This window comes from Polypterus senegalus, chromosome 2, assembly GCF_016835505.1.
Source record: "Polypterus senegalus isolate Bchr_013 chromosome 2, ASM1683550v1, whole genome shotgun sequence".
In the NCBI taxonomy this organism is placed as follows: domain Eukaryota; kingdom Metazoa; phylum Chordata; class Cladistia; order Polypteriformes; family Polypteridae; genus Polypterus; species Polypterus senegalus.
Genome location: NC_053155.1, coordinates 194,262,805 through 194,287,639, shown reverse-complemented (window position 1 = coordinate 194,287,639; position 24,835 = coordinate 194,262,805). Strand labels below are relative to the sequence as shown.

Sequence of the window (24,835 nt, the reverse complement as noted above, 5' to 3'; positions counted from 1 at the left end):
AAAAGTACCCAAAAAAGCAAAGACCCTGGCATTTTAAGATCTCAAATGGAACAAATGGCAAAGTACCAGGGCCACGTACATGCCTAAAGGGTTTACTGGGTAATAAACCATGTACATTGCCATCATAATATCTCGCAACTGAAGCTTAGAAAAGGAGCCTGTTTATATGTTAATTTTATTCTCAAGTAATCTGGCAGCTTGCTACACAGATAAGAAATGTTGAAATTAAAGACTAACTCTTCCACAAGTCCCATTAGTTTTATATTCCTGTTCAACATTAGCTACTGAATAGGAAATTAGAATATATCAGATTGGGAACAATGAAGGAGCAGCTTTCTCAGGTTACATAAAAATTCAAATCAAATATTTATATTTAATACACTAAACAGTCTGGAAGAATTTTACTTTGAAATCAGTGCACAGAATTTTTTACAAGAATAGATCCTGTTAATTGTCTGGGGTTTAGGAAAAGTTAATTCAAATTAAAAAAAAAAAAAAAAAGTTAAAATTACATGTAACTGGTTGAATAGAGCAACCTAGTGAACAAATCAGAAAAATTTAAAAAAGGAGGGAGGAGAGAAAAAAAAAAACAAACAAAAAAAAAAAACCACGCACATCCCACACCATAGTCAGAAGAGGTATGTTTGAATCATTTTTATAACACTGCTGATCGCAAGTTTTGGGCACCGTCTCTCAAAACATGGCCACAACCTTTCTTCCTGCATATTTACTCATGATAATTCACAGTAGCCTTAAGTGCATTTTTGCTCACTACCTAAATTTACAAATTTTAATACACATGTACATATTGGGTAAATGAGGCCTCCTGTGTCAATTGGTCATAGAAGACTTGGTTTACCTTTTTTGCACATGAAAAATAGAAAACAGAAAAGTAGGAAAACATGGGAGGGTGCAACAAAACCTTACACCATACAAGACAACCCAAGAATATTTAAATTAACTACACTTTCAGTATCATGGCAATGACAGGGTGAACACTACTGTCAGATTTAACAGACCATGATGCAAATCATTTTAAATTCAATGAAGACCAATTGCCTTCGCACATGATTTGCCAAAAAACAGATGTGTCTGCAAAATATTAAAAAAAAAAATATTGGATACATTGTGCCAAGAGGGTGTCCATAAGAGGACAAAAACAAAAGTTTGCAGTTTTATTACTGAAACAATAAGATATACAGGCGTTGGTCATAAAATTAGAATATCATGACAAAGTTGATTTCAGTAATTCCATTCAAAAAATGAAACTTGTATATTAGATTCATTCATTACACACAGACTGATGTATTTTAAATGTTTCTTTTAAATTTTGATGATTATAACCGACAACTAATGAAAGTCCCAAATTCAGTACCTCGGAAAATTAGAATACTGTATTTGCGAAAAGGTTCAAATAATGAAAACACCTGGTGCAACACAAATCAGCTAATTAACTCAAAACACCTGCAAAAGCCTTTAAATGGTCTCTTAGTCTAGTTCTGTAGGCTACACAATCATAGGGAAGACTGCCGACTTGACAGTTGTCCAAAAAACGACCATTGACACCTTGCACTAGGAAGGCAAGACACAAAAGGACATTGCTAAAGAGGCTGGCTGTTCACAGAGCTCTGTGTCCAAGCACATTAATAGAGAGAGGCAAAGGGAAGGACAAGATGTGGTAGAGAAAAAAAAAAAAAAGTGTACAAGACAAACGTTCTTCAAAAATGACTACTAAAGTTGAAAGCCTATTAGAGCAGACATAAAATGGATGGCAATCTCAAAGAAGCAGCAACTATCATTGCAATTTAGCAGTTTATATTGCTATTGCAAACTTCTTAAAATGCAGGTTTGCTTTTTTTTATGTTTATTAAAATGGGTGAAAATCCACATTCAACCTGTTCATTTTTCTGCCATTGTATCAGTTTAAGTCTTTTTGTAAAATCCTTAATGGAAGTTATGATACAAAGGCTTCTTTCCCTCTCTAGGGTAAAGGCACGTCATTCCCCGCCCACACACACACAAATCAAATACTTAAATGCTATGAGATACAATTTTATATCAATTGTGTGACAGGAATCATACTGTTAATTTATAATGGACAATCAGAAATGCAACGTTAACCAGTGATGAAAATGAGATTACCTGAACTGTTTCCAGAAACCTATAGGAACATAATACTGCAACCTGGAGGCAGCCAAATGACCAAAAATAACCTGTAGCTGTTGAAGAAGCCCTATATTATATGCTTTACGATCTTCTGTTTTGCTCATAAAGGACTTCTCCTTATACTGATGAACCTTCCTCTCCTCATGAAGATCACCTTTACCCTACAAAAAAGTACACATTTTTAATTATCACTCATTCCTATGTAATGTGTACTAAAAGGCTGCTTATTTCAAAGCTTAAACTATTTAAAAAGAATATTTCTGTACAGTACCGGATGTTTCACACTAATGCTTTAATGTGAAAATTAAATATTGAAGGATTTGAGTGTATCCCTGTGCACTAACCATTTATCATAAATAGCAAATTAGATTTCCATCAGTTTTTAAAAAAAAAAAAACGACTTATTTTAAAATGGCAGGCAGCGTGGTACAGTGGTTAAGGCTTTGGATTGATGTTGTGGGTCAAGACTACTGACACTGTGTGACCATCGGCAAATGGCTTCACCTGCTAGTGCTCCAATTGCAAAACAAAACTTAACCCAGTTTATTTCAAATGTGAAATCTCCTTGGATAAATCTGTCAGCTAAATAAGACATTTTTAAAATTTTAGTCCAACTGAAACATGTCTGCAGTCTCAATATGTACTTAATGACTGCAGCACAAGTGGCAGTGTCTGATCCAGTAGATGGCACTAATGCACCTGTTAAAATTCTTGTTCCATAGAAAGCCTTCGCTCAAAATGGTGTCCTTTTAACTAAAGGGCAGTGCCTTAAGACACTTAGATGCGTAGACTTGCATCGGTACAGAACTGGATAAAGGCAAAAACCATATGCAAGCTGTGCAACTCAAAACATTAATTGTATTTGTAGTACAACAAATCCGAGATCATTTGAAGTCACCCATAAATGCAATCTCTGATGACATCAAATCAATTAGGGCCCAAACAATCTACACTGGAGACAGTGGGTAGCTCCAAGCTTCCATTTAATTCAATTCTAATGCACTGTTCAATGTGCCACCTCAGTCACATGCTTGTGTATTGCCAAGTTCAATAAACACTGCTTATCTTGAAAGCATGTGGCTAGTTGTACTGCAAAAAGAGGAAAGTTTACACCGCACCTCACCCAGAAAAGCATACCGGTAAATGTTGGGAATTCGCAGAGCAGCGTGTAATACAAAAAGAGTGTGAGCTCAAAGCAGCAGACTTGACATAGCTCCATAATAGGGGCATTATCAGTCACGGTGGTCAGTTCCATTCATTCAATGCTGCTGTCGACAAGCAGCGGCTCTAGATCCTCATTTTCAAGTGCTTCCTTTTTGTCCGAGGACTGTCAGGACACTTTCGAGACTGATTAAAGTGACTGCTTCAAGTGAGCAACTGAAGAGTTTTAAACTTTATAGTAAGACACGAGTCTTCCTGCATATATCTAATTTCGACTAATTCAAGGCTTTAAATTGTCCAAAAAGTAAATAGTTTGGTAATCAAGCTATTTTTATACCACTGAAAACAAACAAGATCAGTACATAGATTACTATGTTACTAATACAACTGGTAAGGATTGCTTTACTTTGACCTAAAATTAACTGAAAGTACAGCCTAAATTGAAGTGAGGAGAATGTATAGTACACAGTTTCACACTGTAAATGTGTTCTACATCCTTAATTTTTCCTAAAGTGTTTATCTTGCCATTACTTGGGAAGGATGGGGGAAATGGGTTGTTAACTGGCACAGTTTACATAACTAGTATTGATGGGCACATTTTGGATTAACTATACATAAAATAAAATTTTTGGTTATACAACAAAGTAATTATTGGTACTTGTGTACTAAACTGACAGCATGACAAAGGAAAACATATAGAAATTGGAATATAGAATTACATATAATTGTTTTGACAAATTCATAACAGATTTAGGGTTGGAAAACTAGAGATACAAAGGTCGTGGCACCAAATTGAAGAGAGGAGGTTGTAGGTTTTCCCTACTCATTCTACTGTTGGGCTCTGTGCGGGAGGTTTCACTGCCGTCCGTTTTAGTACGGAAGTACCTCACCAATCCCCAACTCTTCACCCACCTCCTCTAAAAATGGAGACATATTTCATGGCAAATTTTACATCTTGGAAGCATTGATGCCCTCAGCTCCAAGCTATGCCAACATGACAGGTTAGCTGGAGATGGCTAGTATGTCAGTCATTAAAATCCTGAGCAAGGATGTTCATCTTCATTGGGCAATAAACAAAAAGTCAACAATATAGTACAAAGGCATTCCATACCTCATGTTCCTGCTTTTCATCCCCAGATGTCTCATATTCTCGAGCACAAAATGGGGCTTCAACCGCCAAGATTCCATTTCTAATTGCAGGGATCATATAAAGCTGCTGAATGACAGAGTTCATGTAGCAAGTGGCACCAGCATTCTTCAAGCCCACAAATCCTTTGAGAGTTCGAGGACCAATTGTTGGCAAGTACTCCCATTCTGTAAGTTTTTCACCACCTTAGCATATAAACAAATTGAATTGCCATAAGTCAAAATCAGCCCCCCCCCGGCCCCAAAAAAAAAAAAAAAAAAGCAGTAAGAGGAAGAAAGCACAACAAAACTAGCAATTGCAACTAAACATTGATTAGGAAATGAATATGTACATTTTTGTACCCCACCAAAAATTAAAACTGGATTTGACCATTAAAACCCAAATTATGCTCACCAAGATTGCCCTCCCCCCACAAAAAAAAACAAAAACAAAAACAAAAACACACACACTGAATAGTGTATCTTTCTGATGAAATAATTGTGCACACACAAATGCATATCAGTTCTCAATGGATACAATTAGGTAAAAAAATAAACCATTGCTTTGATCAAGATGATTAAAAAAAATTTGCTGTCTGATTATTATAGAGAAGAAGATAAAGGTGAGCTAATGAGTTCAAGGTGCTTAAACTTGAAGTACAATCATTAATTAGAACCAAAAAAAAAAAAAAGTTTTCATTAACTGGCCAAGATGGGTGTCTAAAAAGCATAGGCTGGTTGTCACACAAATTTAAACAAACAAAACACACACACACACACACACCAAAAAACAAATTTAAACATGAACTAAAGTATTAGCCATTTTATTTCAAATATTCTCTTAAACAGCCCATTTCAGTTAAGCCAGCGAAGCGGAGGTCCTTCAAGTAGAAACAAAAAACCACACACCACCAACCATCTTAACTAAACCTGGTAAACGGTTACTGATTATTGCCCATGGGTCATCACTCCAGAAGCTATCTAGTCAGGAAGAGTAGGTAACAACATAATGTAAATGGTCAGAATTTAAACTTTCATCTAGTGTTGAAAAAAACATGTAGGCATAAACAACAAGTTGTGTTGTAGAATGCAACACTAACAACATATGGCAGAGATATCCAGCATAGCAATAAGCTACTAAACTGGCAAAGACTAACTAGACCAATTGTACTGCTTACCAAATGGCCACTCTATGTTTCAAATGCAGAGACATTCTTCTTGGCAATCCATTTACAGTTTCATCTGCATTTATCAGGAGACTGGAGTGTGTGGTACTCATGAAGCTGCACCATCAATGTAAAAATAAATCTATTTTAAGGTTAAGCTCCCCCTCAAAATAGCTGCCATATTTCTGCACATGGCAGCCCTACCAGCAAGTCCTGCAACATACAGGGAATTCATGGGGGTTGGTGGCAGGATTGGCTCTCCATGCACCATATTAAAAAAAAAAAAAAAAGGATTTACACTGTTCCAGTGTGGTGCTGAGGTGTTAATGCTGCACATGGGTTTCAATCCAGGTGGTTCATCATGTGGTGGGTGTGGCAACACACCATCAGCGCATGCTCCCAATTTCACTCACCGCGACAAGGTAGCAAACTAGTAAATGTATCCCTCAAAGTTATAAACCACAAAGCATAGAAAATTAAACATCTCAAAATGCCAACACTAGAACAGAGTGACTAACATCATTAAATTCAGCACTTGGAGATGCCAGTAAATTGCTAAAATAACATCAGTAATTGACCTTCACACACCTGTCAGATAATTTCAACTGCAACTGCCAAGTCTAAGGTGCATCTAAAAACCAAGGGAATGGGGAAGGAGTAATCCAGGGCATTCTGGAAGGCTGAAGTAGATAAAGCATTTTCCTTTGATTGATTTCTTAATTAGTTGTAAAGCACTGCTAAGCTTACCAGACTCTTTTTTTCTAATATCATCTGCACCCACTAAATGGGATACAAGGGGTCAACACTGTGGCTGCAGGTTTTTCCTCCAACCAGCTTCTGTTTTTAATTGGACTCCTGGTCTAATTAAGTGAACTGTTATCTCCCAGATTCTGTGTTTTGGGAACAATGTAGAATTTAGAAAACTAAGTTTGGTAAAATAAATAAATAAATAAATAAATAAATAAATAAATAAATAAATAAAAATGTACTAAGCAGATATATAGCAATATTTTTTTCTTATTAGCAATATCTTTATCTTGATTCTGATACTACTTTTCCAGGTGTTCTAACTTGTAATTAATATAATATTTACTAATTAGTGGGTCTGACGCTAAAGTAGTGGCAGCCTTTCACGATTCAGTGTTGTTTGCTGGGTGTCTGCTCTGCTAGTTTTTAATTGTCATTATTAAAATACAATTAAGTGAGCAAACTGCACAGAGAAAGGGCAAAACATAATGAAATCAACAAAACAGAGTTAAGCATTTAAATCTATAGCAAATATAGAAATACTTTTAAATGTCTTATAAATGTAAAAATGATGTTGCTGTCCTTTTCTAAATGTAGAATAGGAGAAGAGAAAATAATACCTGCTAATTAAATGAGATGTGTTATCAGTTGTCATTACTGATTGTCAATTTGGCTCAAGCAAAAACATGCAGCCACAGTGGGTCCCCAGGACCGAGTTTGAAACACCCCTGTTCTACAGGGTGATATAGATACTGTATAATTCATTGATATCCAGTCCTGGGGCCTCATGCATAGAATTCACACTAAAACATGACATAAGGACAAAAGTGGAAAAGTTCATACGCACAAAAAATCCAGATGCATAAATCTGTGCATTTGCCAACTTCCACGTTCTTCTGCTCCATAAATCCTGGTCAGCGTGAAAAGTAACGGACGTGCACGTGCATGCTGCCACTCCACAAACTCCTCCCAGAATTATGCCTCTTTGAATATGAAAATCAATATAAATAGCCCATAAGCTCAGAATTCTTTGAAAAGGCAATGGCAAAAGCACGGGGGAAATAGAAGAATTTCAGTGAATACCAAGTGGAGGCAAAGAAAAATGTACTATTTGTTGGTTTAAACAGTGGTTTAAACAACAAAAAGAAGTTGATCGAGTGACACAGAGTGTCGGAGAAACTTGATAGCTCAAGTTCACAAAGTCGCACAGTGCCCAAAATAAAAAAGGTGAGTTGTAGCCCACTGTCTGAGTGTCATATGGAAGCTTATTAGGGTACAGAGAGAAAAAATGGGCACACAGTGGGAAAAAAGCATGAAATGTCAACTTTTATCTCGAAATGTCCACTTTAATCACATAGTTTATTTTGTCCTTAAAGCAGATCATAAACCATCTTAAAATAGTTTAATTTATCTCGAATACCATCGTATCTGAAGTAGCACGTTAAATGCTTTGTTTTGTATTTGATCTTCCATTTGCTCTATGTTTGTGAATCACTATGTGCTTCTTAAACGGGCTTTCTCTTCCCCTGACAGGACACAGAATCCATTACATTCGTGATATTACAGCTTTCTGAATAATTTAAATACTGAGATGTATACTTGATGTTATTTTCATGATGACAGGAGTTAAAGCATTTTATTAAACATGGGAACACGGTGGTGCAGTGATTGTTCATGCCTCACGCAAGATGCTTGCTGTGCTTTGCGCGACATTCGATGAAATAATTTATTGCAGCAGTACTGTCTCTTTCAAATATACTAACCCCCTATTCCTGTCCTTACTTTTCTTTCTCCAAATACCCAGTCACCACACAATCAGCTCTGTAATAGATGTTAAGCCATCTGCTTAGAACACCAATTCTTCAAAACTTTTAAGGTACACTGAAATATCTTCATAATGCATGTTTAATTATCCATCTATCCTTCCAGTGTTGTGACAGCCCCAGCAAGAATACAGAGCGAGGCAGGAACAATCCATCAAGGAGGCGCCAGCTCATCGTTAGCACTGCAGCAATGTGTCCTCACATGTTTAACTATAAACAATATAGATTATTTAAATGAAGCTAAAGTTTTACCTGTATAATATAATAAACATATTTTGCTGCAATTCATCTTAAAAATGATATTGTCATCATATGTAAATACGCGCTTTATAAAAGTGGCTCAGGTTGTGCAATATTATAACTGTATCGCAAGTTTACAATGAGGTGACTGTACCAATAAGTTCAAACAGTTCTACAAGGAGCACTTGATGGACTGATTGAGTGCATTTATAGTTCTTGGGATGAAACTGTTTCTGAACCATGATATCCCTACAGGAAAGGCTCTGAAGCGTTTGGCGCATGAGAGCAGTTCAACAGACAGCATGGCTGAGGCAGCGTGTGCTTGATGCTGTATATAGATAATTCTCTTTCCAATCAGCTGCTGTAGAGCTGTTATTCCTCACTCGGATACAGTGATATAAATACTCAGAGTGGTGCCGTGAGAGTAATATGGAAAAGATGATCCGCTGTGGCAACCCCTAACGGGAGCAGCTGAAAGAAGAAGAAGAAGGTGCACTGAGAGTAACAACGCTAAAGCAGCTATGGTATTTAGAACAGTCTGACCATTCTGTGGACCATTATATTGTTACAGGTTAATTACAATCAGATGCATTAAACTAATAAACAATATGCTGTTAATTTCAGTGTATTTATAAAGCCACATCAGGGATGTGGATCTAAAAAAGAAAGGGAAACCACACTGGAACAGTAGCACTGCTTTGACACTGGGTGCTGCCAGTTTGCAAAACTGAGCAGAGAACTTGCATACACCAGGGTTTTAGCTAGCATGAATATGTGCGTGGCTTTACGCCAAGTTTAGGTTTTATACATCGCGATTTGAGCGTGGAAAATGGGCTTATGTAACATTTTTGTGCGTACGCACCATTTATACATCCAACCAGTTTCACAACCACACATTCACTTTACCTCTTATTGATCTCATTGTTTAATTAGCTGGTCTTTTTTCTTAGTCTGCTATTTAGAAAAGGGCATTAGTTTGGGATTTACATCCTTAAGAAATTTATAGTACTAGGGTGTTGTACCGTGTTAGCCATTATGAATGTAGAGAAAAGCCAAGCAAAATGACACCTTTTATTTTCTAACTAAAAAGATTACAATATGCAAGCTTTCGAGGCAACTATCTTGCCTGAAGAACGGGCCTGAGTTGCCTCGAAAGCTTGCATATTATAATCTTTTTAGTTAGTCAATAAAAGGTGTCATCTTGCTTGGCTTTTCTCTACAAGAAATTTATACAAATTCTTAATTTTTTTGCTGTTACTTTAAGTTCTTAACTTTCTTTTATTATTTCACCTTTTGGGTTTTCTACCTTGATTTGTATTCTATTAACAAGAATTAACAGCAAGTGGAGCAGAGGGCAAACAGCACTGAATGGGGAAAGGTTGCAGGTACTACAGTGACACTCATAAATAAAAGAGCTTCAATAATAATAAATTCAGCAGAATGAAAATTATAATAAAAGAGTTCTTAGAAACCAAATTAAAAAAAAAACAATTATTTCAGTTTAACACATATAAATGTTTGCTACATTCTAAAAAACAGTTGGTAAACCCAATTTGTAACTTTGTAATGTGTCAAGCCTTTTCATCATTCACTGTTATTTGCCCAAGGAATTTTGTGATCTACCTTTTTCATAAAAATATTGACATTAAATTATTTTCTTGGACATCACCATAAGCAACATAGGATAAGTAACAGAAAAAAAAATAATTTTTTGGTATTCCTTCAACCCGCAGATTATAATCCTCCCAGGTGCCATTTGCCTAGTGTGGCAGGCGGCTGGCATCCATGCCCAGCCAGGACGCCCCTGCACACTATAATCAGGGGGAGCAGCCCTGGACACTGCAATACCTCCCCCTGGATGCTAGATGGCCGCCCCCTTGGGGTGAAGCAGTGCCTTGGTTTCCCACAGGGCTCCCTGGTAATTGGAGCTGTTTGCAGCCCTGTTGGGTCCCACAGGCACTGCCAGGGGGTGCTGTGTGTGGGACTCCTGAGTCCATGGGAGCAGCGTATACATCACACCCGGATGAACTATAAAAGGAGCCAGCGACCACCACTCAGTGGCCAGAGAGGACAAGGTTGCTTGGGAGGAGTGGTGGTGCCGTCAAGGAGAAGAAGAGTGCTTGCTGTACTGGCGTGCTTTATTTGGGACTGTGTATTGCCTGTGTGAGACGGGGAAGAAAATAGTTTTGTTTATTTTACACGTGCCTCCCGTGTCCAATCTGTGTTGGGCCGGGCGCGATACAGCGTCCATCTTACACTGCCATAGTCGGGAGTCCTAAGAGACTGGTTATTGGTGTTTATGCACTCTATGTTGTCTTGGGGGAGAGTGGGTTTTAAATAAACGTGTGTGATTGAAGACTTTCTGTGTCAGCCTGTCGGTGTCCTGGTCCAACATGTCCACACTAGGTAGGCTAAGATTCACATAACCACAAAAGGTCACCTTATTACATATTTACTTTTTCAAGGTTGGAAAACCAGTACCAAGTTCCCAAGAAATACCACCCACCCACTTAGAAATCAATAATGTTATTAACGCATCATTGTGGACAAATTACTAATCTCTAAGAACATCTATACACCTTTATTGTTACATACAAACACCCCCTCAATACATAGATTAAACATAAAACACTATCACTAAAAGAAAAACAATCACACTACAGTCTGTTTCTAAAATAGATTGAATGATAAATGTTCCTTGAGATGTTACAATTGTGCCCATCACAGAAATAGGGAATATTTTAATCCTACCTGTACCCATTACTAACAAATTAGGAAAAGGGATTTGAAGTGAGTTGTACAAAGCGAAATACACTTGTACAGTATCAAAGGCACCTCTGGATACAAGAGCAGTAGTTCACTTGCTGGACAAGCTTACATTCCTCACAGCTTAGCAAATTCATACTCAAAATGAAAGTTTCACAAAACAAGTCAAAACTTCTCCCTCTGCCAGCTCAACAGTTTAAACATACACACACCAATGAAGACCATTCAAGACTCATACATCAATCTTGCAAATGTTTTAAAAGGATTAATAACCTCATTCATTATAGTTAACTCACACATCTATTTACAGAAACATCACCTTCAATGCAGCAATACATAGGCAGAAAATTACACTATAGGGAGACTGTAATATACTTCCAATCCATACAAGTCTAAATTGCATTTGCAATGTGTTTCAAGTAGTTATCATGCTAAAAGGTGGAAGTTTTTACCAATATTTTCCTGGTACAGCATGAATCAAAAACTGTTTATATATGTCAACAGTCATTATTCCATGAAATTTGACCAAATCTCTTAAGCCAAGATTGAAATGCACTCAAGGATATGACAGAAATATAATCCCTCACATAAAGCTTCAGACAGGCATCACTGTACTTCTCACCAAGTCTTTTTCTGACTTACTGGCATTTTTCTGAGCTTAAATTTTCAAACTGGATTTATCAGTCCATAGGATTTTATGCCATTGTCACTCTTGGTTTAAGTTTTTTCATGTATTATAGTCTATTTTCAGTTTGTTGCCAAGTCTACCAGGAATGGTTTATTAGTTGCAAACATGCCTCTATCACTGTACATACAATAATTACCTACAAAATTATTAAAAAAAAAAAACTAAGTCTGTTGCATACCTGAATAATACATATCAGTTATGGCGTCTGCAATTTGCTTAAGGTTTTGCACACACCCCACAGCAAGTGCAACCAGCAGCTCAAAACCAGCATTGATGGTGGCTGGAGAACTACAGACAGCAATGGCCTGCTCAGTTGGGAATTTACAGCCCTTCTTCCACTGTAGATATAGGTTTGAGGCTGGAAAGATAAAGTCATCAATCAGCTCCTAAAAATTAAAAAAAGAGAGGCTATAAAAAGATTTTTTAGCCAAGTAATCTAACTAAAAGGATGAAAAAAACTCATTTCTGGTAGGATAAATACACTGATCAACCAAAACATTAAAACCACTTGCCTAATATTATGTGTGTCCCCTTTGTGCTGCCAAAATAGCTCTGACCCATCTAGTGAATGGACTCTGCAAGAACTCTGAGGGTGTCCGATGGTATCTGGCACCAAAATGATGGCGGCAGATCCTAAGTCCTGTAAATGTGATGTCCTATAAGCTGCAATGTGGGGCCTCCATGGATTGAACTGGTTTTTCCAGCGCATCCCACAAATGCTTCACTGGATTGAGAGTTGTGGAATTTGGAGGGCAAGTCAATACCTTCAACTCTTTATACCATTGCCATGACGGAGTGAACGTGGTCTACAGCAATCTTTTAGGTAGGTGGTATGTGTCAAAGTAACATCCACATGAATGCTAGGACCTAAGGTTTTGCACTATAACATTGCCCAGAGATCACACTGCCTCAGTCAGCTTGCCTTCATCCCATAGTGTAATGACACACACACGCCACTGATTCATCAGACCAGGCCCCCCTTCTTCCACTGCTCCATGGTCCAGCTCTGAAGCTCTCATGCTCATTGTAGGACCTTGTGGCGGTGGACAGGAGTCAGCATGGGCACTTTGACTGGTCTGTGGCTATGCAGCCCCATATACAGCAAGCTGCGATGAACTGTGTGGTCTGACACCTTTCTCTCATGGCCACCACTAAATTTTTCAGCAATTGTGCTACAGCAGCTCTTCTGTGGGAACTGACCAGACAGGCTGGCCTTTGCTCCCCACAAGCATCAGTGAGGCTTGGACACCCACGGCCTTTGTGTTAATTGTCCTTCTACGGACCACTTTTAGTAGTTACTAATCACTGCATACTGGGACCACTCTACAAGACCTGCCATTTTGGTGATGTTCTGAGCCAGTCATCTAGCTATCATAACTTAGTCCATATCAAAGTCACTCAGATCCTTAGATTTTCCCACATTTCCTGCTTCCAACACATTACCTTCAAGAACTGACTGTTTACTTGCTGCCTAATATATCCCACCAATTGATAGGTGCCATTGTAATTTGGTGTTATTCACTTCATATGTCAATGGTTTTTAGTGTTGTGGCTGATTGGTGTATTTCAAGTTGACAACTATGACAACATTTTACAACATATGCCATATCATATTAATCTTAACTCTTTTAAAACAGTAATTTCCAGAAGCCCTTACATTCTAGCAGTCAGATGCATGCCAAATTACCACATGAACCTAGGTACTACAATGTATATTAAAAACACATTAAACACTCATGGAAACTGCAACTGCATTTAACACATGTGCATAGGTATAAATTGGGCCTTAATCATTGTTTACTAGATGGGAGTTCTTATCCACTTGTCCAAATCACAGCACAGAAAAGTATGTCATTCTCTCACAATGCAACTACTGACTTCAGACCATCTGATCTCAATTTGTCAAGATGCAATCAGCCATCCTGCTCACCTTTCATGGTTTCATTTATTATTGTTACTTGCCCAATAGCAATTCGAAAAACTTTTAAGATTCCTATTTGGATCCTTGTTTATTCATTCTTAAAATTACGTCTCCACCTATTGACTTTCTGCAACATCTAGTATACTTAGAAGACTTCCACCTACACTGTCACAACATTATCATCACTATTTCTCCTCTTGTGTAAGTTAAGTGTAAGAGTTTCATGTCATCAACCTCGTTTAACCACAATGAATGAATGAGTTCTGTTAAAAAATTCTGTGAATTAAACTTTGATGGATAAATTCTATGCCGCAATCCGTGCACTTTCAAAAAGTTTCAAAGATACTTTCCAAGAAAAGCAAATGTTAACAACCTCATTCTCACATTTGCATCACACATTTCTTCAGGATTAAATGACAGAGAAACGTTTTAATCTTTCAATTCATCTTCTCTAATGGTTGCTTTTTAGACCTACTCTTGTTTTTTACTCCTTTCATCTCATTTAGCTTTACTTCCTCTTTCACCACCAATGCATACCCATAAAAAGCATGGGAATAAAGTTTGCTATTTTTTCTCTCCAACCTTAGATTGCTACATGCTTATTACAAATACTCAATTCTGAAAGAGCAGAATTCTAATTCAAAACAGAAACAGAGATGCTCAGAATATCAACAAAGCTGCACTCAAATCGAATCAGTAATGAATCTTGGACAGCGGTATGAGTGAGAATGAGATTCAGAGTTTATAATTGATTTGGCTCTGAAATAACTGCAATAAAGTCAGCCGATTCTTTTGTTACATGGGTCATCAAATTAGAAAGTGGAATATTTTCTTGGAGTAGCAAAATTCTCATAGTTGTGGTCTGTGCTATGAGGACCACAGCTATTAATCCCTAGGTACACTCACTGACTAATATATATTAGTTTGAAGTTTGATATTTCTCTTCTGCAGATATAGATTCATATAATGGCAGAAGTGAAAGCCTACAACCCAAAAAAAGTTTGAGGAGAGTGTAACATTCAGATCAATATTTTCTTCTTTCATATTCAAACATTTGGATACGAAATGTATGTATTGAAAGATTATATATAAAAATATAACCCTTTTGTTCTGTTTTAAAGTATGTAAAATCTTTTTTTTCTTTTGAGTTTGTTAAATTATTGTAACTAGAAGTAACTACTTTTGTCTGGATTTTATATTCTGTAATATACAACACTCATCTGTCACATCTACCTTAATGAGTACCTTGAATAAATTTTACCTGCATCAACAATACTTCCAGAGACAACCCGGAAACTGTAGGAGAAATCAGTCATTTAAAGAATATTTGAAACCAGAAATATTCTCAGATGCGAAATGTTTAATCAGGACAATTACTCAAAACATGTCAAAAGCAAAAATGTGGAGTTAAACTACTTGGAGGTGTTAAAATATTATAGCAAATGGTGTTTGTAAATTACAAGAATAGCAACAATAAATGATGAATGATTAAATGGTATTGGGACTATTGTATTGGTGTTCATGTGAATCATGCTGGATAATTATTTTGCTGACATTTTCTTTAATTGATTAAACATAAAAGTTCCTGATTACCCTTATAAGGTTTACATTTTAAACTGACATTTTCTAATCTGAAATGTTTAATAATTCCTCCCCTTTTGTTATTCATACCCAAATGGCACACTAATTTCGACTTATTTGACAGATCATAAACTGATCTGTGACTCTAATTTTGAAAGCATTCATTAAAAAAATAGCTCTAGACATGGTGCTACCCACCAATAAAAATGCTTCTACTTGATGTTAATTTTCTTTTAAATATTCGTATTACACACAGAAATATTACTCGTCAAATTCTATAATTAATACTCTTCATTAAAAGGAAAATAAAATAAACCTTTACATTTGTTACTAATATGACGAGAAATGCAAGTTGCAACAATAAAAATGTATGATACTCCATGAAAAAAGTTTGTAAAACTTGCAAAATCATTTATTATACTTTATGTTTTATATTAAACTAGCAGAATACCCGCGCTTCGCAGCGGAGAAGTAGTGTGTTAAAGAAGTTATGAAAAAGAAAAGCAAACATTTTAAAAATAACGTAAGATGATTGTTAATGTAATTGTTTTGTCATTGATATGAGAGTGTTGTATATATATATATATATATATATATATATATATATATATATATATATATATATATATATATATTGTAAAGGACCGAGGAGACAGCAATAAGGGTTGGGGTTTCCGCCCCAGATATTGTACAGTATTTTGTACAAAAATAAGAGGTCAAAAGCATAAACTAAACAGTTCATACGCGACGCGTCTCCTGGCGTCGCGCCATTTTATAGGGGTGGAGCCGGAAGTGGAGGACAGCTGGGAAGGACCGCAAGGGAGGATGGGAAGGATGACGTCAGGGCAAGATGGCGGAGGAAGGGCGGAAGTACCGCACTGCGGTCAAACCAGGCCTATGGTGCTGGAAGGTCTCTTTTTCTATAAGGAAGCAGAGGGAGAAAGTTAGTACCCCGCCATTCCCTGGCGGCGAATGTTTTCCCAGGTGTTCTCGAATCAGTCCGCGGCCTCCTAATCGCCAGGCGTGACACGATCCCCCTTAGCCCAGGACCGCCAGGTCGGGCGGACCTAACCGAGAGGTCGGAATACGAGAGAGAGCATCGGCATTGGCTTGAAGGGTGCCCGCCGATAAGTGACAGTGAACTTATACGGCTGCAAGTCCAGAAACCACCTAGTGACTCGCTGGATTCGACTCTTTGTGCAGGGACATCCACTGAAGTGCAGCGTGGTCAGTCACCAGAGCGAATTCGCGACCCAGCAGGTAGTAACGGAGGTGGGTCACTGCCCACTTAATGGCCAAGGCCTCCCTCTCCACCGCCGCATACCGGTCTCCCGGTCCATCAGTTTCCGGCTAAGGTACATCACAGGGTGCTCGACACCATCGACGCTTTGGCTCAGCACGGCGCCCAGGCCTGTGTCCGCGCCGGTCTGGAGTATAAACGGAGCCCAAAATCGGGCGTCCGTAACACAGGTGCCGACGTTAGGGCCTTCTTTAGGTCACTGAACGCTGTTCGCCTTGTCGGTCCACACCACGCCGAGGGAGCCCTTTTGTCAGGTTAGTCAAGGGTGCTGCTCTTCGAGAAGCGGGAACAAACCGGCGGTAGTAACTCGCAAGCCCCAAGAAAGCCTGCACCTGTTTCTTGGTATTCGGACGGGGCCATTCTAAGATGTCTTTAACTTTGGAGCCCTGTGGCCGCACCTGTCCTTGTCCCACGAGGTAGCCTAAATATTTGGCCTCCTTTAATCCAAAAAAACACTTTCGGGGGTTTATGCGGAGGCCGGCTTTAGCCAGTGTTCGGAGGACAGCGACCTGCAATAGATGTTCCTCCCAGGTGCCGGAATAGATGACTACGTCATCCAGGTAGGCGGCACTATAGGACTGATGGGGCTTTAGCACTCTGTCTACCAGACGTTGGAAGGTCGCCGGGGCCCCGTGCAGCCCAAATGGGAGGACCTTGTACTGCCAGTGCCCGCTAGGGGTGCTAAAGGCCGTTTTTCCTTTGCGGATGCCGCTAAAGGAATTTGCCAATACCCTTTGTCATGTCAAGGGTAGTCAAATATCGAGCCGCACTCCAGCCGCCAAGGAGGTCGCCAATGCGGGCATGGGGTAGGCATCGAACTTGGAGATCTGATTCAGACGCCTAAAGTCGCTACAGAACCTCCAGGAGCCGCCTGGCTTGGAGACGAGGACAATAGGGCTGGACCAGGGACTATGGCTCTCTTCAATTATGTCCATGTCCAACATACGTTTCACCTCCAATTCGACCTCTGCACGTTTTGCCTCCGGGAGTCTGTAGGGCCTCTCCCGGACGATTACACCGGGGTCCGTGACTATATCGTGGGCAATCAGCGAGGTCCGCCGGGTGACTCGCCACCACCTCGGGATGGCACGGAGGGTCTGGGCTAACTCCTGCCGCTGCTTGGGGGTCAGCTCTTCTCCGAGGTTAAGGGCAGTTGTGCTCGTGAAGAGGGAGAGCGACCTATGGGAGCTGGGAAGCTCCTCTCTCTCTCTCCAGGGCTTTAGCAGGTTGACATGATAGATCCTCTCGCCGGTCGACGCATTGGGCTGTTTCACCAAATAGTCGACGCAGCCCTTCTCTCCTTAACCTCGTAAGGCCCTTGCCAGTGAGCGAGCAGCTTCGAAAGTGGGAGGTCGGGACGAGCACCATAACTCGTCCCCGGGCGGAACTCCCTGAGGACGGAGTTGCGGTTGTAACACCGGGCCTGCGCTGCTTGCGCACGAGTCACGTGCTCTTTTAGGAGGGGCCTGATCTTTGTGAGTCGGTCGCGCAGTTGCGCTATGTACTCCAAAATGTTAGAGGAAGGAAGGGCCTCGCCGCCCAGCCTTCTTTTAGGATGTCGAGGATTCCCCGGGGTTGTCGACCATATAACAATTCAAATGGGGAGAAGCCAGTAGAGGCCTGGGGTACCTCCCGGTAAGCAAAAAGCACGAGCGGGAGGAGCTGGTCCCAGTTCCTGCCGCCCCGCTGACTACCTTGCGAGCATCTGCTTAAGCGCCTGGTTAAAGCGTTCCACCAGCCCGTCAGTTTGCGGGTGATAGACAGACGCTTTCAGGTGCTTTATCTGCAGTAATTTGGCTACCTCCCTGAACGTATCCGATGTAAAGGGCGCACCCTGGTCCGTGAGGACCTCACTTGGGTATGCCCACGCTGAAAACAAATTAACCAGTTCCGTGCGATGCTTTTAGTATTAGCGAGCGCAGGGGAACCGCCTCTGGGTACCGGGTGGCATAGTCCACCATGACTAGAATATATCTGTGGCCACGGGTTGAGGGCTCCAGGGGTCCTACCAAATCGACCCCTATTCTTTCAAAGGGTACATCAACTAGGGGTATAGGGACTAGAGGAGCACGGTCCCGTCTAGGAATCTGGCGGGTCTGGCACTCCGGACAGGATTGACAGAAACGCCGGACCTCCTCATTGATCCCAGGCCAGTAAAACCGGAGTTTAATTCTCTCCAGCGTTTTTTGCCCCAGGTGGGCCTAGGAGGTGAGCGTGGGCCAACTCGCATATCTCCCGCCGGAAGGTACGCTGAATTAGCAACAACTTCCGCACCTCGCCCTCATGGGTAGCCACCGGTACAACAGATCATTTTCGAGGACAAAGAAGGGTTCGCGGTGTGGAACCGTCCGCTGTGAGCTGTTAGGCAGAACAACCGCATTCCGGGCAAAGCGCAGGGAATCATCATTCCACTGTTCCCTCTTAAAGGAGGCCGGCGTGGACCGAAACTGATGGTCCAGGCGCCGAGAGGGTCTTGTGGCCTGGGCCTGGGAAGAGTTCCCTGGCTAGTCCCTTCCCCGGCGGAGTCTTCCGGGTCAAGGTCCGTGGCCAGGGAAAAGTCCCCCGAAACACCAGCCGCTAGGGCCTGCCCTTGTGCACGGCGTGGAGGCCGCGGGAGGGGTGCCTTTTCCCCTCATCACTAGATCCAACAAGGCCCCGGGAGCGGCGAATGGCTTACCGCTGATTCTTTTAGACCAGTCTTGTCCCAAAATCACTGGGAAGGGGGCTCAGGCAACACAGCGACCGTCATTTGGGTTGGTTCCCCCTTCCAGGTGACATAACAGTGAGCGGAACGATAGGACCTAGTCCCCCCATGCACACAAGTGACCAACAAACGCTGGTTTAACCACTGTTGCGGTAAGACAAAGCGGCGAGCGACAATGGTAATGTTGCTGCCGGAATCAAACAAAGCTACCACGGCGTGCCCATTTAGCAACACCACTCCCGTGTTCGGACTCGCCAAGGGATGCGGCGGGATACAATACCTCTCCGGACGATGTCCAGGTACAGTCCATAGGCTCCGGGCGATGTTGTGGGGCAGGTGGTAGTAGGCCGGTCTCGCCACACTTGAAACAGCGGCGGTCCCGCTTCTCTCTGGCTCTGGCTGGCGCTTCTGCAGCGCTGGCCGAGAGGGCTCGGGTGGCCGCCCGTCCCTGCCGGTTCCCGCGAGCAGGCTTTTCTGACCCCCCAAGTCGGAGGACCGCCAGCTGACGCTCCAGGACGTCTAGGAGGCCCGACATGTTTTGGTAGGCGTGTCCCCGGACCTGCTGGGCGAGCGAACTGGGCATAGCATTGACCAGGCCTTCACAGGCCACCTGCTCGACCACTTTCCGCCCCTGGGGTCCCTCTGGCCGTAGCCAGCGCCCCATCTTGCCCCAGAACTCAACGCCTGGGCGCGAGCAGGCTTTTCAGGGTCAAAGACCCAGTTCCGCCATTCGCCGCCTGCTGGCCCGGCTAATGCCGAAGCGGGCCAGTATTTCGGGCTTGAGGAGGTCGTATTAGCGCCTCCTCCTCAGGGAGGTCATAATAGGCCCGCAGCGCGGGTCCCTTCAGATATGGCGCCAGGATGGACGCCCACTTGGACCGCTGCCACTGCTCCGGTGGCCGTCCTCTCAAACATGCCCAGGTAGCGTCGACGCCCTCCGAAGGGCCCATCGGGACTAAAGGAGGAGGCGGCTGCCTGGGCGGGTCTGGTCTCGCCCGTTGGGCTTCTACTAACCTGGCCTTCGTGGCCTCCAGCTCCCGGGTGGTGGCGGCTTGCGCCAGCTGCAGCGCCTGGAGCTGGTCATTCATTGCTTGTAGCACAGTGTTGAGGTCCTGTCCCTCCGTCATCTCGGGATCTCTGTATCCTGCCGACTACGCCACTTGTAAAAGGACCGAGGAGACAGCAATAAGGGTTGGGGTTTCCGGCCCCGTATATTGTACAGTATTTTCGTACACAAAAATAAGAGGTCAAAAGCATAAACTAAACAGTTCATAACGCGACGCCGTCTCCTGGCGTCGCGGCCATTTTATAGGGGTGGAGCCGGAAGTGGAGGACAGCTGGGAAGGACCGCAAGGGAGGATGGGAAGGATGACGTCAGGGCAAGATGGCGGAGGAAGGGCGGAAGTACCGACTGCGGTCAAACCAGGCCTATGGTGCTGGAAGGTCTCTTTTCTATAAGGAAGCAGAGGGAGAAAGTTAGTACCCCGCCATTCCCTGGCGGCGAATGTTTTCCCAGGTGTTCTCGAATCAGTCCGCGGCCTCCTAATCGCTCGTGCGTGACAATATATATACATACATATACAGACACATATATAAACATATATATACATATAAACATATATAAATATATATATATACACATCTATATACATATACATATATACATATAAATATATATACACATACTGTATATATACACACACATATATATACATACTGTATATACAACATATACATATCTACATATATACTGTATATACACATATATATATACAAATCTACATATATATATATATATATATATAAGGGTGCGACTCGATTAAAAAAATTTATCCAATTAATTAAGAGGCTGTGTAAGAATTAATCTTGATTAATCGTATGTAATCGCACACGTAAATTTGCCCCAAATCGCAAATCTTTTTTTTTTTTTTTAAAACGGTTTTAGTGGGCTTACAGAATCAAATAATAGACATGGACATGAATATTGTAAACTGAAGCTGTTTTAATTTCTGAAAAAAAGCCTTTAAACTGCATTTGAATTCAAAACAGAAACAAAAATATCATCCCTGGTTAAAATTGGGCAGACTTAAAAATAGTGGTAGTTTAAGTACATTTGCAGAATACTGTTGTCTTTAAATAATAATAACCAAAATTTCACCATAAAGTGCAGTTTTTCTTCTTAAAAAAAAATAAGTCAGAAACATAAAAGGTAATTTGACCAGCTTACTCTTTAAACTCTGAGTAACATTAGCCAAAATTATTTTGTACATTAAGCTAAAACAGTGTGATCATTGAACATTTTGTAATTAGATGTAATTAGAATTACTAACGGTCACGGAAGTCCAATGATCCCCAGTAAGAGCCACAAAGTCCGCTTTCTGTAATGCATCTAATTTTGCTTGCTTTTCAGTGTGCACAAAACCATGCTTTTATCAAGGCTTCACTCGGGAAGTCGAAATGATCAGTCGTAGGAACGCGCTTTATTCCGACTCTAACATTTTTGTAGCTGTGATGTGTGCATCAGTGTAATGGATGTACCAGGAAATAATGCATTGACAAAAGTTCCCGTTTCCTTGGAATTGAAAATGTGATTAAATGCGTTATTTTTTAACGTGTTATGGAGTACATGTATCGAAGCTTCTCAGCTGTGCTTGTGCTAAGAAAGGGAAAATTTTAAAAATAACGTAACATGATTCTGCGTTAACCTAATATTTTTCATACGCCCCAAACCAAGGAGATGCTAAGGTAAAATGAATCGGTAGCGCATACATAGTCAGTACATCCCCTCTCGAATCGAACCTCGAATGTCGGCGTTAGAGGCAAAGACTCAACAATTGCGCCACAGCGTGGGGCTTGTCTATGCTAAAGACTGTATTGTAGATCGGGGTATATATATACATTTATATATATATACCCGTGTATCGCAGTGGAGAAGTAGAAGTTATGAAAAAGAAAAGGGAACATTTTAAAAATAACGTAACATGATTGTCAATATACAGTAATTGTTTTGTGAGTGTTACTGAATGTTGCTGTCATCAAGGATTTGATTATCATTATTTATTTCAATCAGGCTCGTATTTGTAGGATGAGTTCAAGTTACATTCCGTGTTTGTCAATCGTTGTAAAGATAAGAGGTTTCATTCATCGATCAGTTCCTTATTGCATTAATAAACAGCTCGTCTTCCTTTTTATCTGTGATGTGACAAACTGCATGCACGGGTTTTTTTTTTTTACACTGTCTTCCTTTAGCAGGACATTCACTTTTTCCACCGTGTGCTTTGTTTCCGCAGTAGCTGCACTTATGAATATGATTCTATGTATAAGACGCTTCATATTTTTTTGCTGCCTTCTCAATTGTGTAATTCGGTTTTGTTCAGCACTCTTTGGAACTGTTGCTTTTGTCAGTGCACCGCGCCAGTTCACGGAGCCGCTTGGTGTTCTTGCATCGAAGGTTCCCAGCTGTACTGGTGCCATCTCGTAATGTCAGCTAAGACCCGCACTTAAAACTTTCTCTCGCAGTTTCAATGAGTTTGTGCCAAACACCACCCTGACCATCTCATCTTCCTCTGCATAAGCACAGTCCTTCACACGTGAATATTTACCGGCAGTGTTTGTATTGGATTGCCGCTGATGGACGGCCTTATATGGGCAGGCACTAAATTACAAACGCTACTGGTAGCCTATGAACTTAATTTAATATAAACTTACGGTTCACGTGCTTTGTTTCCGCAGTAGCTGTACTTATGAATATGCTTGTATGCATCATTTGCTTCATAATGTTTTCTGCCTTCTCAATTGTGAAATGGCGCATAATACCTTTTTTTTTTGAAAAAAAACCTAAATTTTTTTTTTTAATTTTTTTTTGGGAATTTTTTTCCACCCTTTTTTTTTGGTAGGCCTATTATTTTTTTAAAAGGGGTTTAATTTTTTCTCCCTTTAAAAGATTTGGGTTTTTCCCCCCTTTGGAACCCCTTTTTTTTTTATGATGCGATTCCACGGGGGTTTTCCTTCATTTCCCCGTTACTTCCACCCTGTTTCGCAAAACCACAAAATTTTTTTATGGGTTTTAAAAACCCCCCTTTGGAATTTTTTCGAATTTTGGATTTTGATTTTTGGTGGGGGGCGGCCTTTAGGGGAAAAAAAAGCACTGGTGCCATTTTTTTAAAAATTAAACCCCTTTCTTTTTTTTTTTTTTCCAAAAACCCACTTCTTTTTTTTCAGCCCCCTTTCCCAAGTGAAATCGGGGTGGGTTTTTGGTTTTTCCCTGTTGTTTTTTTTTTCGGGGAAAAACTAAAACCACCCACCCACCCAAACCCCAAACTTTTACTTAAAAATGCCCCATTTTACCCAAAAACAATCCCCCAAACCCAGAAGTGGGAAAACCCAAATTTTTTATTTTCCCCACGAGGGTTTAAAAGGGGTTGGGTGGGGATTTTGGATGGGGTTTTTGGGGTTTTTTTAAACTTTTTTTTTAAAAAAACACATTTTAAAAAAACAACAAAAAAAAACCACAATTTTAATAACAAAATTCCCCAAATGTTTTACACTTTTTTGGAAGGCTAAAAAAATTACAATTAAAAAAGTTTAAACAAAAAATTTTAATTAAAAAAAGGGGAAAACCCTATATCATTTTTTTGGGAAAAAACCCCCCCCCCAAAAAAGGGGGTAAATTTCGGCCTTTTAAGTTTAAATTTGGGAGTTTCATTTCAAAAACCCGGGGAAAGGTCATAACTGGGTATTTTTCCAAACTGAAAGGATTCCAAAATGGGGGGAGTTTTTGAAATCCCTTTGGGAAAATTGGGTAAATTTATGTAGAAAACCAGGAAGAGCTCCAAAAAGCTCTGAAGAAAACATGCATTATATAATTGAGAAGGCAGCGAAACAATAATAAGCGAGCGAGTGACATATACAACCATATTCATGAGTGCTGCTACTTCGGAAACAAAGCAAGGTGTAAACCTAAAGTTTAAATTACGTTCATAGACAGGCTGCCGCTGGCGTTTGTCATGCCCACGGGTAATGCGGGATACAAGTTTAATGAGAGGACGCAGGATATAAACGAGTTTTGATCACTTTGTAACTAAGTTAAAATTTCAGGTGAAGGACTGTGCTTATGCAAATTCCGAGAGACTGTGTTTGTGGGGGATTGACAGTTAAGGCGGGTGGGGGAGTCACGTCATCATCTCTTCTCCCATTCACCTCATTTCGCTCTGAGCTGAGCTCTGCAGCTAACACAGTGTTACGGAAGCGACTTTGTGACGCTGCCACCAAATACTCACAGAAAAATCCACAAGTTAATACACACGCTGTCTCTACAGTTTATCCACACTGAATCCTCCAGGCACTACTTACAAAATGTTACACTGACAATCGTGTTACGTTATTTTTAAAATGTTTCCTTTTCTTAGCACAAGCACAGCTGAGAAGCTTTGATGCATGTAATCCAT

General features: G+C 40.7%; 1 protein-coding gene across 1 annotated transcript in view; it reads right to left on the bottom strand.

Moving 5' to 3' along the window:
• LOC120524448 (probable ubiquitin carboxyl-terminal hydrolase FAF-X) overlaps window positions 1–24,835 on the bottom strand; it is a 260,143-nt gene that overhangs the window by 74,181 nt on the left and 161,127 nt on the right. The window contains exons 30-32 of the mRNA XM_039746300.1: window positions 12,061–12,268; window positions 4,439–4,659; window positions 2,143–2,327 (exon numbers count right to left, since the gene is read on the bottom strand). Of these exons, the coding sequence (XP_039602234.1) occupies window positions 2,143–2,327; window positions 4,439–4,659; window positions 12,061–12,268 (614 nt within the window). The remainder of the gene's footprint in view (window positions 1–2,142; window positions 2,328–4,438; window positions 4,660–12,060; window positions 12,269–24,835) is intronic.